Here is a 16519-nt window from a genome sequence, read left to right as displayed (position 1 = left end):
CTCCTACCAACCCGTGTCTCTTGTGTCTGGCTTTCAAGTGGCCGGGCAGCCAAACCTGGGTCCAGTTACATTAGGACATTCAAACAGAGCACTGCCTGGTAGCTTCTAAAATGTGATAGACCTGTCTTCTCATCTAAAATATTACTTTATTTTTATGTTTTTCCTTTTATTTTTTTTTGAGACAGGGTCTCACTCTGTCACCTGGGCTGGAAGACAGTGGTGTGATCACAGCTCATTGCAGCCTCAATCTCCCTGGGCTCAGGTGATCCTCCCACCTCAACCTCCAAAGGAACTAGAACTATAGGCATGTGCCATCACACCTGGCTAATTTTTCTATTTTTTGTAGAGACGTGGTTTCCCCCCATTGCCCAGGCTGGTCTGGAACTGCTGGGCTCAAGCAATCTGCCCACCCCAGCCTGCCAAAGTGCTGGGAAAACAAGCCACAGTAGCAGGCTTGTTTTTCTTTTTAAAAGAGGGCTTCAATTAGTATTTTTCTTCACTTCTGGAAAATGTTCTGCCATTATCTCTTGAAACACTGCTTCTCTGCCATTCTCCTTCAGTCTCTTTATTTGGAATGCCTTTTCAACCGATATCAAAATTTCCCAATCTATTTCCACATTTTTTTGTTTTTGAGACAGGATCTTGCTCTGTGGCCCAGGTTGCAGTATAATGGCACAATCATAGTCACTGCAGCTTTGATCTCAGCTCAAGTGATCCTCCCACCTCAGCCTCTCAAGTAGCTGGGATTACAGGTGCATGCCATGATGCCTAGCTAATTTTTTTGATTTTTAGTAGAGATGAGGTCTCGCTATGCCCACTCTGGTCTCGAATTCCTGAGCTCAAGTGATTCTCCTGCCTTGGCCTCCCAAAGTGCTGGGATTACAGGCATGAGCCACTGCATCCAGCAACCCCCACTCCCCCACATTTTTTTTTTTTTTGAAACAGAGTCTCGCTCTGTTGCCCAGGCTGGAGTGCAGTGGTGCGATCTCGGCTCACCACAACCTCTGCCCTGTGGGTTCAAGCGATTATCCTGCCTCAGCCTCCTGAGTACTGGGATTACAGGCGTGCACCACCACACCTGGCTAATTTTTGTATTTTTAGTAGAGATGGGGTTTCACCATGTTGGCCAGGCTGGTCTTGAACTCCTGACCTCACCCTCCCAAAGTGCTGAGATTACAGGCGTGAGCCACCATGCCTGACCCTAAAGTCATTTTTGTATATAGAAAAGTATCAAGTGACTTTGAAGCAAGATAACTTTATTTATCCCACCTTCCCATATCCCAAATTCTCTTAAGTCCTTGGAGAATAAAAACCATGCCTGTGTTCTTCACAGGTATAACCCCAGTGCCTAGACCAGTGTCTCGCACATAGCAAGAATTCAATATATATTTGCAAGACTCACTCCCTCACCTTATTCAGGTTTCTGCCTAATGTCATTTTAGTAGAGAGGGCTTCCCTAACCATCTCATTCAAATTGAAACCCCCCGCTTCCTGAAAACTTTCTCTACCCTGGCCTGCCTGCTTTGTTTCAGCTATCGCCATCTGATACACATATAACTCATTATTTACTGTCTGTATTTCCTTGCTGGAATGTAAGCCCCATTAAGATAGGGACTTTTGTGTTGGCTTACTTTTGCATATCCAGTATCTAGAACAGTGCTTATCATATACCAGGGGTTCCATAAAGATCTGTAGATTAACTGTAAAAATGAATAAAATTTCAGGTACTCTACGAAGGCTGTAGATTCAAAGATGTTCATATGCTTTATTTATTCATTTCTTTTTCTTTCTTTTCTTTTTTTTTTGAGATGGAGTCTCACTCTGTTGCCCAGGCTGGAGTGCAGTGGTATGATCTCCACTCACTGCAACCTCCACCTCCCGGGTTCAAGTGATTCTCATGCCTCAGCCTCCCGAGTAGCTGTGATTACAGGTGTATGCCACCACGCCCAGGTAAATTTTTGTATTTTTAGTAGAGATGCGGTTTCGCCATGTTGGCTAGACTGGTCTGAAACGCCTGGCCTCAAGTGATGTGCCCACCTCAGCCTTCCAAAGCATTGGGATTACAGGTGTGAGCCACCATGCCTGGCCCTATTTTTCTTTCTTTCTTTTCTTTTTTTTTAGAGATGAGGACTTGCCATGTTGGCCAGAGTAGTCTTGAACTCTTGGCCTCAAGCAATTCTCCCAGCTTGGCCTCCCAAAGTGCTCAAGATTACAGATGTGAGCCACCCTGCCCAGCCTATATGCTTTATTTAAAGCCCTAATTGTATCAACAGTGAGGAATGGTAAAGAAAATTATATTAGATGCAGTAAAAAGAGAAAGTTACTAGTAAGCAAGAGATCTGGGTTCACATCCTGACTCATCTACTTACTAGATGTATAAACTCAGGAAAGTTAAATCTGAATTAATTTCCTTAGCAAAATAATGCTTACTTTAAAAAGTTGTTCTAAGGGTTTAAATGCAAAAGTGACTAATAGAGCGCTATGTACTTATAAATGCATATCTGAGGTTAAGAAAGAGTAAGTTAGGCCGGGCGCAGTGGCTTATGCCTGTAATCCCAGCACTTTGGGAGACCGAGGTGGGCAGATCACCTGAGCTCAGGAGTTAGAGGTCAGCCTGGGTAACATGGTGAAACCGTCTCTACTAAAAATACAAAAATTAGCCGGGTGTGGTGGCGCATGCCTGTAATCCCAGGTACTCAGGAGGCTGAGGGAGGAGAATCTCTTGAACCCAGGAGGCAGAGGTTGCAGTGAGTCAAGATTGCGCCATTGCACTCCAGCCTGGGCAACAAGAGCGAAACTCCATCTCAAAAAAAAAAAAAAAAAAAAAGAGTAAGTTAAACATTAGGACACGAAATATCTATGCTAACATTCCAAATATGAACAAAACTCACAAAGATAAAAAGCAATAACAATTGTTGGGGTGGTGAGAAATAAGTGAAATATTTTTCTTTCACATTTCTTTTATTATTATTTGCTGAGGCTGGAAGAGAAAGGGAGGCTGAATTGTTCACCATCACTCTCCCATGTGCTGTGAGTTCTGCAAGGCCAAGGACCTTGTTTTGGTTACGTTTATATTTCCAGCAAATAGGACAGTATTAAGGCATTTACTAGTCAGTACACTTCTGATGGATGAATTACAAGGACAATGAGGTTTTAATGGACAAAGTTTTAAATGGTTCTTAATAGGTCACGCCAGACAGCTTCTAATCTAAATGTAAAGAATGCCTGGACTCCACAGGCCTGTAATTAGCTAGAAGCACCAGAGCCACAAGGAGGGTGGATGATCAAGCACTTACTTGCTGAGCTGGTAATCAGTGCCTTTGATGAACTTGAGCTTCTCCAAGGGCACACCAATGCTCTCCAGCATTGCTTTGATCACATTCTCATAGTAACTGACTCGGAGTTCTAGAAGTTCCCATGGGGCTTTCATGTTATCCAGGTATGCGTGGAGGTCCGCAAACAGAATTGTTACCTGGACAAGAGATAAGGGGCCACCAAAATGTGAATTTGTCCAATTACCTCCAACCTATCTCCTCCAGCCCCACCCTGTCCTTGTTAAGTCTCTCTTGGGTCTCCCTTGGGTCATTCCCCAAGGGCTTATAGCATTAGTTCTTACCTCACACCCTGCCTTCAAGAAGTCTGCAATCTTTGACATGGGCACAAAGTAAGCCACATGTGGTTTGCCCGTGGTTGCCGTTCCCCAGTAAATTTTAAGTTCCCGCTCCTTCAGTATCTCCTTCAGCTTCTCTTCCCCCAGAACCTCCTATTGTGGAAGCAGAAGAGTTAGTTTAATGTCGGTGCCTCACCTTGCTCATCCTTTACCACGTGACAAGGAAAACAACAGCATGTGTCAGTGGAGATCTAGGCTCAGAGCTATCAAGGAGGTCCAGCCATGTTCTCAGTGCAGATGTGATACCCTACCTTGTTTTAACCTGAATTGACTCTCCCTTAGCTGAGACAGCCAGACAAACTCCATTTTGGCTCCTTCACTTGTAGCCCCTTGCAGCCTCTTACCCACCCCGCTTCCTCAAGGACTTAACTTGTGCAAGCTGACTCCCAGCACATCAAAGAACGCAAATAACTGATAAGATACTGTGGCAAGCTATAGCCGCAGTTCCCAGGAATTTGCCCGGTTGATAGTACCCTAAGCCCCTGCATTTGTGTCTGGTTGATGGTACCCAAAGCCTCCGCGTCTATCACCTTGTGATGGATTTAAAGCCCCTGCGCCCGGAACTGTTTGTTTTCCCGTAACCATTTGTCTTTCTAACTTTTTTGCCTGTTTTACTTCTGTAAGATTGCTTCAGCTAGGCTCCTCATCCCCTTTCTAAACCAAAGTATAAAAGAAAATCTAGCACCTTCTTCGGGGCGGAGAGAATTTTGAGCACTAGCCATCTCTCGGTCGCTGGCTAATAAAGGACTCCTGAATTCGTCTCAGAGTGTGGCGTTTCTCTATAACTCGCTCGGTTACAACGCGGAGAGCCAATGTAAAGTTAGTGCTGCTGCTAGTATCACCCCTGATATTGGGGAGTGGGGACATGCCCCTAACTGCATCTTTGCCTGCAGCAGCTACCCGTAAACCAAAACTAAACTTTAAGCCCCCCAACTGTTGGAATGGACCCCACATTTTGGCCAACAGGATCCCAAAGAAACTTAAAAAACTAGTTCAGGCCAAGGCAGGAAGGAAGGGTCTGACATGCCTCATTATACCCTTCTCCCTTTGGAGTATATTTATTCATTTATTTTTTTGAGACAAGGTCTTGCTATGCTACCCTGGCAGGAGTCCGGTTGTGCAAACACAGGTCACTGCAGCCTCGACCTCCAGGCTCAACAATCCTCCCACTTCAGCCTTCCAAGTAGCTTGGGGCTACCAGCACATGTATGCCTGGCTAGTTTTTTCGGTTTAGTAGAGAAGTCTCACTATGTTGCCCAGGCTGGTCTTGAACTCTTGGCCTCAAGTGATCCTCTGGCCTTAGTCTCCCAAAGTGCTGGGATTATAGGCATGAGCCACCCCACCTGGTGATCCTCTGGAGTTTAGACACAACTGACCGGCATGAACATTAAAACACAGATAGTAAGACTGACAAAACAAACTCTCTGTAGCAATAAGATACCAAATTCCAAACTGATTCTGGTATAGTACCATATGACAGATAGCAGGCCCTAAAGGAAATCAAAGTATTTTACCCCAAAAGATATTTCTTTGACATATTTTGAAATGGCCCTGCAAAACTTTGTCTTGTAGGGGGAAATTTGCATTCTGTAGAGAAATCTCTTCCCCACACTAAGTCTTTTCTGGAAAGTCTGACACCTTTTAAGGTCAGATAACAGACATTCACCATCAATTCTCTCTGAAGCCAGCTACCTGGAGGCTTCATCTACATGACAAGAACCTTAGCTTCAGCTGGGTGCAGCACCTCACGCCTGTAATCCCAGCACTTTGGGAGGCCAAGGCGGGCAGATCATCAGATCAGGGGTCGAGACCAGCCTGGCCAACATGGCGAAACCGTCTCTACTAAAAATACAAAAATTAGCAGGGCATGGTGGCAGGCGCCTGTAATCCCAGCTACTCGGGAGGCTGAGGCAGGAGAATCGCTTGAACCTGGAAGGTGGAGGTTGCAGTGAGCCAATATTGCACCATTGCACTCCAGCCTGGGCAACAAGAACGACACTCTGTCTCCAAAAAAAAAAAAAAAAAAAAAAAAAAAACCTTGGCTCCCACAACGCTCCTTATCTTAACTCAAGCTGACTTCAATTCTTCAGGCAGAGTTTAACTCTTTCAATCAATTGCCAATCAGGAAATCTTTGAATCCACCTAGAACCTAGAACCCCCACCCCCTTTCTGGGCAAACCAATGTATACCTTACTTATATTGATTTATGTTTTTGCCTGTAACTTCTGTCTCCCCAAAATGTATAAAACGAAGCTGTAACCCAACCACCTTGGATGCATGTTCTCAGAACTTCCTGAGGCTGTGTCAGGTGCCATGGTCTTTAACCTTAGCAAAATAAACCTCTAAATTAATTGAGACTTGTCTCAGATACTTTTTGTTTTTTCAAGATGGAGTCTCACTCTGTTGCCCAGGCTGGAGCACAGTTCTGTGATCTCCGCTTACTGCAACCTCTGCCTCCAGGGTTCAAGTGATTCTCTTGCCTCAGCTTCCAGAGTAGCTGAGATTACAGGCATGCAACACCATACTCAGCTAATTGTTTGTATTTTTGGTAGAGATGGGGTTTCACCATGTTGGTCAGGTTGGTCTCAAACTCCTGACCTCAAATGATCCACCTGCCTCAGCCTCCCAAAGGGCTGGGATTATAGGTGTGGGCCACCACACCTGGCCTCAGATACTTTTTGGTTTACATGCCTCTAACTCACTCTCCTTCCTTTCATAGCCAATTTCTTGTAACAGTTGTCTCTTCTTTTGGTCTCCATTTCCTAATCTCCCATTCCAATTTGAATTCCATACTACATCATACTACTAAATTCCATATCGCATCACACATAATCTTGCTAAGATCACAGAAGACCTTCACGTTGCTAAATTCAATGAGTATTTTTTAGTCCTCACTCCCTCCCAGAAGCATTCTCCTCTTTCGGTCTCCTTTATTTTATTCTCTTAGTTTTCCTCGTCTCTGCCTGCTTAGCTTTCTTTGCAACTGTTCTTATTTTTCCTAGTCATTAAATATTAGCAATCTTTGGGGCTCTGGTCTTTTGTCTTCTTACTCTACAGTCTCCTTAACTGATCCCCTTCAGTTGCTTCAATTACTACTATGAGCCAATAACTCCCAAATCTCCTGCTTACGCCCATATACAGAACCGTGTTCTTGTTATCAACCCAATCATTCAAACTCAACGTGTTCAAAGTAAAACTCATGCTCTTGACTTCTTACTTCACTCCCCAACCATCTTTTTCACTGATAGTTTCACTCCTACTACAGTAAATGGTACCATCATTTAGAGTTGTTCAAGGACTCCAAAACTGCTCTTCAACCCTCCTGTTTCTCTCTGCCTCTACATCACCACCCAAATCCAGACCCTATCAGATCACACCAGGATTACCGTAATATTCTCCTAAAAGGTCTCCCAAATCTACTCTTACTCCCTCCAATCCAAGTTCTTTTTTTATTTTTTTGAGACGGAGTCTTGCTCTGTCACCCAAGCTGGAGTGCAGTGATGCAATCCTGAGTCACTGCAACCTCTGCTCCCGGGTTCAAACGATTCTCCTGCTTCAGTCTCCCAAGTAGCTGGAATTACAGGTGCCCGCCACCATGCCAGAGAAATTTTTGTATTTTCAGTAGAGATGGGGTTTCACTATGTTGGCCAGGCTGGTCTTGAACTCCCAAACTCAAGTGATCTGCCCGTGTGTTGGGATTACCGGCATGAGCCACTGCGCTTGGCCCCTCCAATCCATGTTCTAAAAGGTAGCCAGAGACAGTCTTTAAAACTCAAAAACTTCTTTAAAACTCATTTTCCTTTTTACAAACCTTTAATGATTTCTTTTTGTCCTATGACAGTATTGGAAAAATTCTAACAGGCCAGTATACCCCGATAAGAGGTTGTAGTGTTTCCTCAAGTTACGGTTTTGGGAGGGTGTTAGAAACCATGATAGACTGCTGGTTTGAATCATGTTTTACCAGGACTTGTTAAACTCCTGTGCTCCAAGTCTTTTGGCAGCTGATCCCGCATGCTCAAGAGCACCCCTGACTACGTGGACACTTGGAGGGTTCTCACCATCCAAGAAGATGTCACATTACTTAGCCTTTAAAACCTGAGTGAGGCCGGGCACTGTGGCTCACTCTGTAATCCCAGCACTTTGGGACGCCGAATTTGGCGGATAACTTGAGGTCAGGAATTTGAGACCAGCCTGGCCAGCATGGTGAAACCCCGTCTCTACTAAAAATACAAAAATTAGCCCGGCGTGGTGGTGCACGTCTGTAATCCCAGCTACTCAGGAGGCTGAGGCAGGAAGAATCACTTGAGCCCAGGAGGCAGAGGTTGCAGTGGGCTGAGATTGTGCCATTGCACTCCAGCCTGGGCGACAAGAGAGAAACTCCGTTCCAGAAAAAAAATCCCCAAAACAAAAAACCCAATTGAGTCAATTCTAATAGTTTTGTGTATTTTTAGTCTCCGACCAGCACTATTTTATGGAGAGAGAATAGGAAACAAAGAATCTAGCTAGGGGAAGCATGCAAAAACCTTTGGTTAAGACTAAGTTGTAAATGGAATAACCCAAATGTCCATCAACTGATGAACGGATAAACAAAATGTATATCCATACAACAGAGTATCATTCAACCATAAAAAGGAGTGACGTTCTGCTAGGTGCAAATACATGCATGAACTTTGAAAACATTATGCTAAGTGCAAAAAGTCAGATACAACAAACATATTGTATGATTCTAGTTACGGGAAATGCCCAGAATACGCAAATACCTGGAGACAGAGAGTAGATTAGTGTTTCTCTAAGGCTAGGAGTAGTGGGAAATAGGTAGCGTCTGCTAACGGGTGCAAGTTTTATTAGATAGTGTGATTGTTGTGGCCGGGCGCCGTGGCTCATGCCTGTAATCCCAGCACTTTGGGAGGCCAAGGAGGGTGGATCACGAGGTCAGGAGATCGAGACCACCCTGGCTAACACGGTGAAACCCCATCTCTACTAAAAACACAAAAAATTAGCCGGGCGTGGTGGCGGTCACCTGCAGTCCCAGCTGCAGGAGGCTGAGGCAGGAGAATGGCGTGAACCTGGGAGGCGGAGGTTGCAATGAGCCGAGATTGCGCCACTGCACTCCAGCCTGGGCGACAGAGCGAGACTCCGCCTCAAAAAAAAAAAAAAAAAAGATAGTGTGATGGTTGCACAACCTTGTGAACATACTAAAACCCACTGAATTGTGCACTTTAAAAGGGTGAATTTTATAGTATGTGAAGTACATCTCTAAAAAGAAAAAACAGAAGAGGCTGTGTGGCCCAACTGATTTATCACTACTCTTAGAAGGAAGCCCAATTTAAAATTGAACAGAATAAGGCCTGCAAGGCTCCCGTGACTTGGTCCCTGCCTACCTCTCTTAAACAAATAAATAAAATGTATACTATGTAGAAACAATAACAAAAAAAAGGCAGAGCAAGGTATGGGGCAGTTCTGGTGCCAGAGGGTTTGTTATTTAAATAAAGTGGTCGGAAATCATGCGTCCCTGATAAGGTGACAACAGTCAGAAGCCTGAAAAAGTTAAGGGGTAAGCAATATAAATATTTAAGTGCTTCCTCATAACTTTGCTCACTCCACTCCAGCTAAATTTGCCACAATTTCTGTTTCCTCCATCTGAAATGCTCTCCCTCCTTATTCTTCCATTCTTCCTCTGGTTCACTTCTACTCCTGTAGTTCTTGGTAACAATCAGAACATTTGCGGAGTGAGGGGGGGATCCATTTCCTTCAAGGCGCAGTTTGGAGGTCACTTCCTCAGGGAAGCCTTCCCTTCTCTCTTTCCCTTTAAAGCTCCCAGTATAGCATCTTCCAGTACTTACTTGAACCGTAATGGGTCATTTTTAACGTCTGATCCCCTTCAGACAAGCTCTGGCAGGCCCTTGACGTATCCCCAGCGACTAAGCACCACGTCTGGCACTTAATAGGGGGGTGGAATGGGAGTCCTGGATTCAAAGTTTGGCTCCAACACAAGACAACTGGACGCAAGAGGTGAGCCCACTGTGATTTCTGGGGAACCCAGGGAAGGGCTGCTTGATTGACTGACCGACCAGCAGTGAGATCTACAGGCTCTCTCAGAGCTGCGCCAGCGCCGAGTCCCCGGCCCCACATACTTAGAACCCCGTAATGGGGCTCAGAATCACTGAACCTCGGGCTCCTAATCCCCAACGGCGCATTTCCAACCCCCAGGCCTGACCTGCAGGTTCCGGGTGATAAGGTGCAGTTTCTCTTCAGGGCTGGGAGCGTCCCCCATGGCTCCGCTACCCCTGCTTCCCCCGCTCAGCCCGGCACCAGAGCCCCTTCCTGGGTCACCGTCGCCGCCGCGTGCCGGGAACTGTCACGCGAGTCCAGCCAGGTTGCATCAGCTGGGCTCGGCGCTCCGCTTGCTTGGCCTGGACCCCTCCGGCAGCAGCCGGAAAAAGTGAGGAGCAGCAGAGAGTCGAGCAGGTCGATGAGACGGGAAAAGGTGGAGCCAGTGGGCACGGTGGGCGGTGCGGAGGGCGGGGCTGAGGCGCCTGCGCGGGGCACAACCCTCCTAGAGGCGGGACGGTTTCCTGCCAATCACTGCTGGTTTGCCCTCCCCCTGGCGTTGGCCCGGCTGACTCGGGGTAGGGGAGGTCGGGGAGGGGGCGATAAAATGGCGCAGGGGGCGGAGTGAGGCGCAGTCGTTCGCCCAGGCTTTGGCCCGGCTTTCGGAGGTGAAGAGCGGGAGGGACGAGGGGGTCGGCGTTACCCGGCTTGGAGGGGGATGGGGGCGCCTGTTGCTTCTGCAGGGGGTTGCGCACGCCGTCCGCCCCTTGGAGGGATTGGGAGGCCCACGCCCTGCTGCGAGAAGGGCGCGTTCTAGCTCCTGAGGTGATGGCGAGGGAATGTCCCTGCCCCCCCACCTCCAAGTCGGCGGGCGACAGATGCCCCTCACCCCGCTGAGGAAAAGGGAAGCTCCCTGGTCGTCTGAGAGTCGGGGAGCGCCGTCTGCAGTCCCTGCCCAGTGGGGGTGGGGGCCGCCTCTGTCCCGGCCGGCTCGGCGGGAGGCTGTTGCTGGCGGGAAGATAGCCGCGGGCTTTTCTGCCGCGTCTCGCGGGTGGGGGCAGGAAGAGGACGACCCATTCCCCGGGGAGATCTGAGGACGGTGGTCCCCGGCAGAGGAGCGCACAGCCCAGGCCTGCTGAGGGGCGGGTTTGCCCCTACTGGGGGAGGGGCGGGGAGAAAACTCTCGCTTCTCCCGCTTTCCGCCGGGAGGCGGGAATTCGCGGTGTCCCCGGGGGAGGGAGACGCAAAGGCCCTTCCTGGAAGGCGACACCGTCCCGGGCCGTTGCATTTGTGAGAGAGAGCCAAGGCAGTATCCTCCAAAGGTTGGGCCTGGGCCACCCTTTCTCCGGGTCCTCAAGGGCTGGAGGCGGCGTCACCAGTTACTTCCAGGGCGAGAGGGAAAGCAGTTATTACCTCAGTGGGCCCTGGAAAGGTCCTAGAAGTGGTTGAATTGCCCACGGCCTGCCCTAACCCGATCTCCGGTGTTTTGTGTATTTATTAGGGACTCCAAGCTCTAGCAGACCTGCCTGAAGTGTTTTAAAGCACATTTTCTTTTTGAAAAGAAACCTGTTGCTGCAGCTTAGCGCATCTGTTCTCTGTGTCCATGTGGGAGGAGAATCCTGGCACCCTCATCTAGTGAAATGTTACCTAAAGCAAAGATTTGCAGCACTGGGTTGTTTTTTCCGTCCTGCAGTGTTTTTAGTTACTTCGAAGGAATTTGCAAAACTGTTACAGATAATTTCAGTTCATTTTGATTTTTTGTAAATGTTGTGCCTATTTTATGGAGTGATAAAGCCTGCTGAGTGCGTTTCGTGCTGTGTGCTTCACATGTATTGCATTTGGGAAAGGTTGGAAATCAAAGGCCAGGGGGAGGTCTTGTCCATTGGAAATAATCTCTGCCCTTGGCTGTACCTGTCAGACCCTGCTTGGTAATGGTCTTGACTTTAGAGCTTGAAAGAGGATGTGGGTTTGCATCTGGTGTTGCAGTTTTAGTGGCCTCAATAAAGTAAGGCTTTGTGCTCGAAGGCAGTAGGTTTTCTGAGGTGAGATAAAAATAGAAAGGGAACCAGTTTCTGAGGTTGCAACCAGGAGGTTCGAGAACAGAGAGGGGGTGGTAAACTGAAGTGTGAAGAAGGGGGTGGACAGGTGAGAGAGATGTGGAAGGACAGAATGGGGTCACAGAAAGGATGGGGTGTAGAGGAACTAAGAAATAGAATTAGAAGATCGGAAAAATATTCTTCCCTTAAAAATAAAGGGATATGGCCAGACATGGTGGCTCACGCCTGTAATCCCAGCGCTTGGGGAGGCCGAGGCCGGAGGATTGCTTGAGGCCAGGAGTTCAAGACTAGACTGGCCAACATAGCAAAACCCCATCTCTACTGTAAATACAAAAATTAGCCGAGCATGGTGGACGCCTGTAATCTCAGCTACTGGGAGGCTGCGGCATGAGAATCGCTTGAAACTGGGAGGCAGAGGTTGCAGTGAGCCCAGATCACGCCACTGCATTTCAGCCTGGGTGATTGAGTGAGACCCTGTCTCAAAAATAAAAATAAAATAAAAAAATAAAGGGGTCCTCATATTTTAAGTGGAGGTTACCAGACAAGTGCCAAGAAAGGTGGTAGATGGTAGACAGAGAAGTAAGCAAGCCTTCTTTTGACAGAGAAGTAGTAAGTAAGGCTGTCTTTGGAATTTCACTGAGGAACTTCAGTTTTATATGAGGATTTCTCCCCTTGCACATTCATTAAATACCAGGTTTTTTTGGTATAGAACTTTTAGGTTTAGAGTACTTTCATAAACATCTTTTTTCTCATGATAATCTGTGTTTGAAGTTAACAGTATTTACCCCCTTTTTAGATGCATGTTCTCATCTGTATTGAAGTTCAGAGACTTGAAGTGAATTGCTGAGGTCCAGTACCTCTATAAAGGATGGTTCAGTGAACATTAATTTGCATAATTTGCCTGATATTTCAGATGTCTACCTAGTCTGGTCTTTAGTGACAATATGGTTGAGTGCTGGATTAAACTAGATAAGAGTAGATAATTTCAAGCAGGGTCTAGGGGAAATTCCCTACCAGTTTAGCACTCTTTTTTCCTACCGTTCCTATGCTTTTTTTTTTTTTTTTTGAGATGGAGTCTCGCTCTGTCACCCAGGCTGGAGTGCAGTGGTGCGATCTCAGCTCACTGCAACCTCCGCTTCCTGGGTTCCAGCGATTCTCCTGCTTCAGCCTCCCGAGTAGCTGGGATTACAGGCATGCACCACACACCCGGCTAATCTTTGTATTTTTAGTAGAGACAGGGTTTCACTATGTTGGCCAGGCTGGTCTTGAACTCCTGATCTCAGGTGATCCGCCCACCTTGGCCTCCCAAAGTGCTGGGATTACAGGAATCAGCCTCTGCGCCTGGCCCTATGCTTCTCTTAAGACTCCAGGGATCAGGGCAATGATGGTGGTGGGGTGAAATAATAACTATGGCCACCAGTTATTTGTCTCTTATGTCATGCCTCTAGTGTGCCACATTTATGTTCACGATCTCATTTAATTCTTGCCACAACCCTATCAGGTAGGTACTGTGATATATGAGGACATTTGATACTTCACAGAGTATAATCATTGTATCTTTCCCATTGACTTCATAATTTTAAGATGTTTTTATTATTTCAAGCATATAAAAAAGTGTAGTGGCTGGGTATGGTGTCTCAATGCCTGTAATCCCAGCACTTTGGAAAACCAATGCAGAAGGATTGCTTCACTCCAGGAGTTCAATACCAGCCTGGGCAACATAATGAGACTGTGTCTCTACAAAAAATAAAAATAAAAAATTAGCCATGTATGGTGGTGTGTACCTGTAGTCCCAGCAGCCCCGGGGTTCAAGGCTGCAGTGAGCTATGATCACACCACTGTTTTCTGCCTGGGCAACAAACCTGAGACCCTCTCTCAAAAAAATAACAATAATTAACAGTGTAAAAGTAATATAATAATGAACATTATTATACCTACCATACTGCTTTGTCTTAGGTTGCCATATTTGTTTCAGGTCTCTTCTTGCTATTTTTTTTTCCTTATTTATTTATCGTCATGTAGCCTAAGATGAGATATTGTTTTCTTAAGAAATAAAACGTTGGCCGGGCGCAGTGGTTCACGCCTGTAATCCCAGCACTTTGGGAGGCTGAGGCGGACGGATCACGAGGTCAGGAGATCAAGACCATCCTGAATTCCGGCCTTTCATGCATATTTTAATAATTTTGTGATAATATGTATCCATACATAATACGTGGTATTGTGGCTTTTTTGTTGTTGTTTTTTGAGACTGACTCTTGCTCTGTCACCCAGGCTGGAGTGCAGTGGCGCGGTCTGGGCTCACTGCAACCTCCACCTGCTGGGTTCAAACAGTTCCCCTGCCTCAGCCTCCCGAATAGCTGGGGTTATAGGCGCGCGCCACCAAGCCCAGCTAATTTTTGTACTTTTAGTAGAGTTGGGGTTTCACCAGGTTGGTCCAGATGGTCTCGAACTCCTGACCTCGTGATCCGCCCTCCTCGGCCTCCCAAAGTGCTAGGATTACAGGCGTGAGCCACTGCGCCTGGCCTGTTTCTTTTTTCTTTTCTTTCTTTTTTTTTTTTTTTTGATACAGAGTTTTACTCTGTCACCCAGGCTGGAGTGTAGTGGTGCGATCTCTGCCCACTGCAACCTCCGCCTCCTGGGTTTCAGCGAGTCTCCTGCCTCAGACTTCTAAATAGCTGGGGCTACAGGCCCGCGTCACCATGCCCAGCTAAATTTTCTTTGTAGTTTTAGTAGAAATGGGGTTCCGCCATGTTGGTCAGGCTGGTCTCGAACTCCTGGCCTCAAGTGATCCGCCCAATTTAGCCTCCCAAAGTGCTGGGATTACAGGCATAAGCCATCTCGCGTATTGTTTTTTTAATAAAGTAATTGCAGGGGGAAAAGATCTGAAATTTTTAGATTAAAATACACATAAGACATTATCAGCCAGTCACATTGTATGGACCTTACTTGGATACTGATTATTTTTAAGCCTTAAAAAAAATATGACATAAGATAATTGGAAATCTGAACTGTATATTTTATGATAAGGAATTCTTGTTATTTACAGATGAAATGATACAATGCCTGGGATTTGCTTCAAAACAATCTGGTAAAGGTGGGAAGTGGATGGGGCAAGATTAGCTATGAGTTGATAGTCATTGGGGTTGAGTGATGGGTATGTGGTGGTTCATTATACTATTATGTTACTTATGTATATGTTTTACTTTCTTTACAATAAGTACTTTTGAAAATGAGGAAATGGCCGGGCGCGGTGGCTCACGCCTGTAATCCCAGCACTTTGGGAGGCCGAGGTGGGCGGATCACCTGAGGTCAGGAGATCAAGACCATCCTAGCTAACACTGTGAAACCCCGTCTCTACTAAAAATACAAAAATTAGCCGGGCGTGGTGGTGGGCGCCTGCAGTCCCAGCTACTCGGGAGGTTGAGTGAAGCAGGAGAATGGTGTGAACCCGGGAGGCAGAGCTTGCAGTGAGCCGAGATCGCGCCACTGCACTCCAGTCTGGGCTACAGAGCTAGACTCCGTTTCAAAAAAAAAAAGAAAAAAAAAAAAAAGAAAATGAGGAAATAACATCAGACATCAGAAAGAGAATGGTTTGTACAAATTAAAATTATCTCCTCCTCTCTATATATACCATATATATGGTATTGTTTTGTATACTTTTGTTCCCAGATCTATTGGAACATAAGAGAAGCTCAGAAAAGCCCTTTTTTTTGCATCTGGATGTCATGTTGTGTAGGAATTGATTATTGCAATGGTTACGAAGGATATTGGTTCTATTAAGGTGGCTTAAAATATTTTTTCCAAGAGACCAAAAGCCCTCTTTGGTCTTTACTCTTGCACAGTTTGTTATAGATTGTACTGAATTTAGAAGGCCTGAGTTTGGATTCTAGCTCTGCCATTTGCTGACCAATCCTGTGCAAGTCTGTCACAGATGTAGTGGGAAAAACATTGCATTTGGAATTAGACCTGGGTTTCGATCCTTGTTCTAGCATTATTAGCTATGTGTACTCAGTTAAGTTACTTCATGCTTCTGAACTTTAGTTTCCCAAGAGGGAAAATCTATTGAACTCTCCATTTGGCCAACCAAGGGCTTGAACTAGACCTTTTGTAAGGAGTTAGAATGGGGGGCAATGGCCCAGAAAGGGCATCTAAGAAATGTAGCTGCTTAACCCCAGTGCCTGTGATACCTGTGTCTGACAACCATAAATTTTCTTAAGTCAAAGAACGTTTTCCATACTAAACTTTTTTTTCTAACTGCTTCCTAAAGAAATAAAATAAATAACTCAGTCACTAATGCAGAGAAATTACTTTTCATAGAGGCAGCTGCTTCAACACCTAGAACTCTCAACAACTGCTGGAATATAGTATTGGTAAAATAAAATAAGTTTTAGCAGCTCTAGGTTTAAATACAACAGAAAATGATTTCTTTGATAAGATTAATTTTACAGAATTGTGTTGAGAGGCTAAGTTAGAGTTGTAAAATGTGTCTCAGAGCACCTGGTTTATAATAGGTATTTAATATTTCTTTTTCTCCCATTTCATTTCTAATATGAGTAAGTTTAACTAGGTCCCTTCTAATTCTAGAACTCTATAATCCCTCCCTTTGCTTCTCTTTCTCTAGTACTTTATTGTCCATACCATTTTATATTATCTCATGTTGGTGTTTAATTTTCAGTGTTGTTTCTCTAGCAAGATTATACATTAAGATTATACATTACATATTATACATTATGAGGGTAGG

The 16519-nt window shown here is 45.7% G+C and overlaps 2 protein-coding genes across 11 annotated transcripts in view; one reads left to right on the top strand and one right to left on the bottom strand.

Moving 5' to 3' along the window:
- YARS1 (tyrosyl-tRNA synthetase 1) overlaps positions 1–10295 on the bottom strand; it is a 42186-nt gene extending 31891 nt beyond the window's left edge. Inside the window, exons 1-3 of the mRNA XM_004025387.4 lie at positions 9888–10295; positions 3617–3763; positions 3297–3472 (exon numbers count right to left, since the gene is read on the bottom strand). Coding sequence (XP_004025436.1) covers positions 3297–3472; positions 3617–3763; positions 9888–9944 — 380 coding nt within the window. The 5' untranslated portion in view covers positions 9945–10295. The remainder of the gene's footprint in view (positions 1–3296; positions 3473–3616; positions 3764–9887) is intronic.
- The window catches only part of S100PBP (S100P binding protein), a 40863-nt gene continuing 34567 nt past the window's right edge, over positions 10224–16519 (top strand). For 6 of the 10 annotated variants that reach the window (XR_010131726.1, XR_010131725.1, XM_019014775.3 and 3 more), the window contains exon 1: positions 10303–10389. The gene's annotated coding sequence lies outside the window, so the exon portion shown is untranslated. The other 4 variants (XM_055390803.2, XM_055390807.2, XM_055390875.2 and 1 more) reach the window with 4 other exon arrangements.

The sequence above is a fragment of the Gorilla gorilla genome, chromosome 1 (genome assembly GCF_029281585.2).
Source record: "Gorilla gorilla gorilla isolate KB3781 chromosome 1, NHGRI_mGorGor1-v2.1_pri, whole genome shotgun sequence".
In the NCBI taxonomy this organism is placed as follows: Eukaryota; Metazoa; Chordata; class Mammalia; order Primates; family Hominidae; genus Gorilla; species Gorilla gorilla.
Note: the sequence above shows the minus strand (reverse complement) of the source record. Positions and strands in the feature narration are given on the sequence as shown.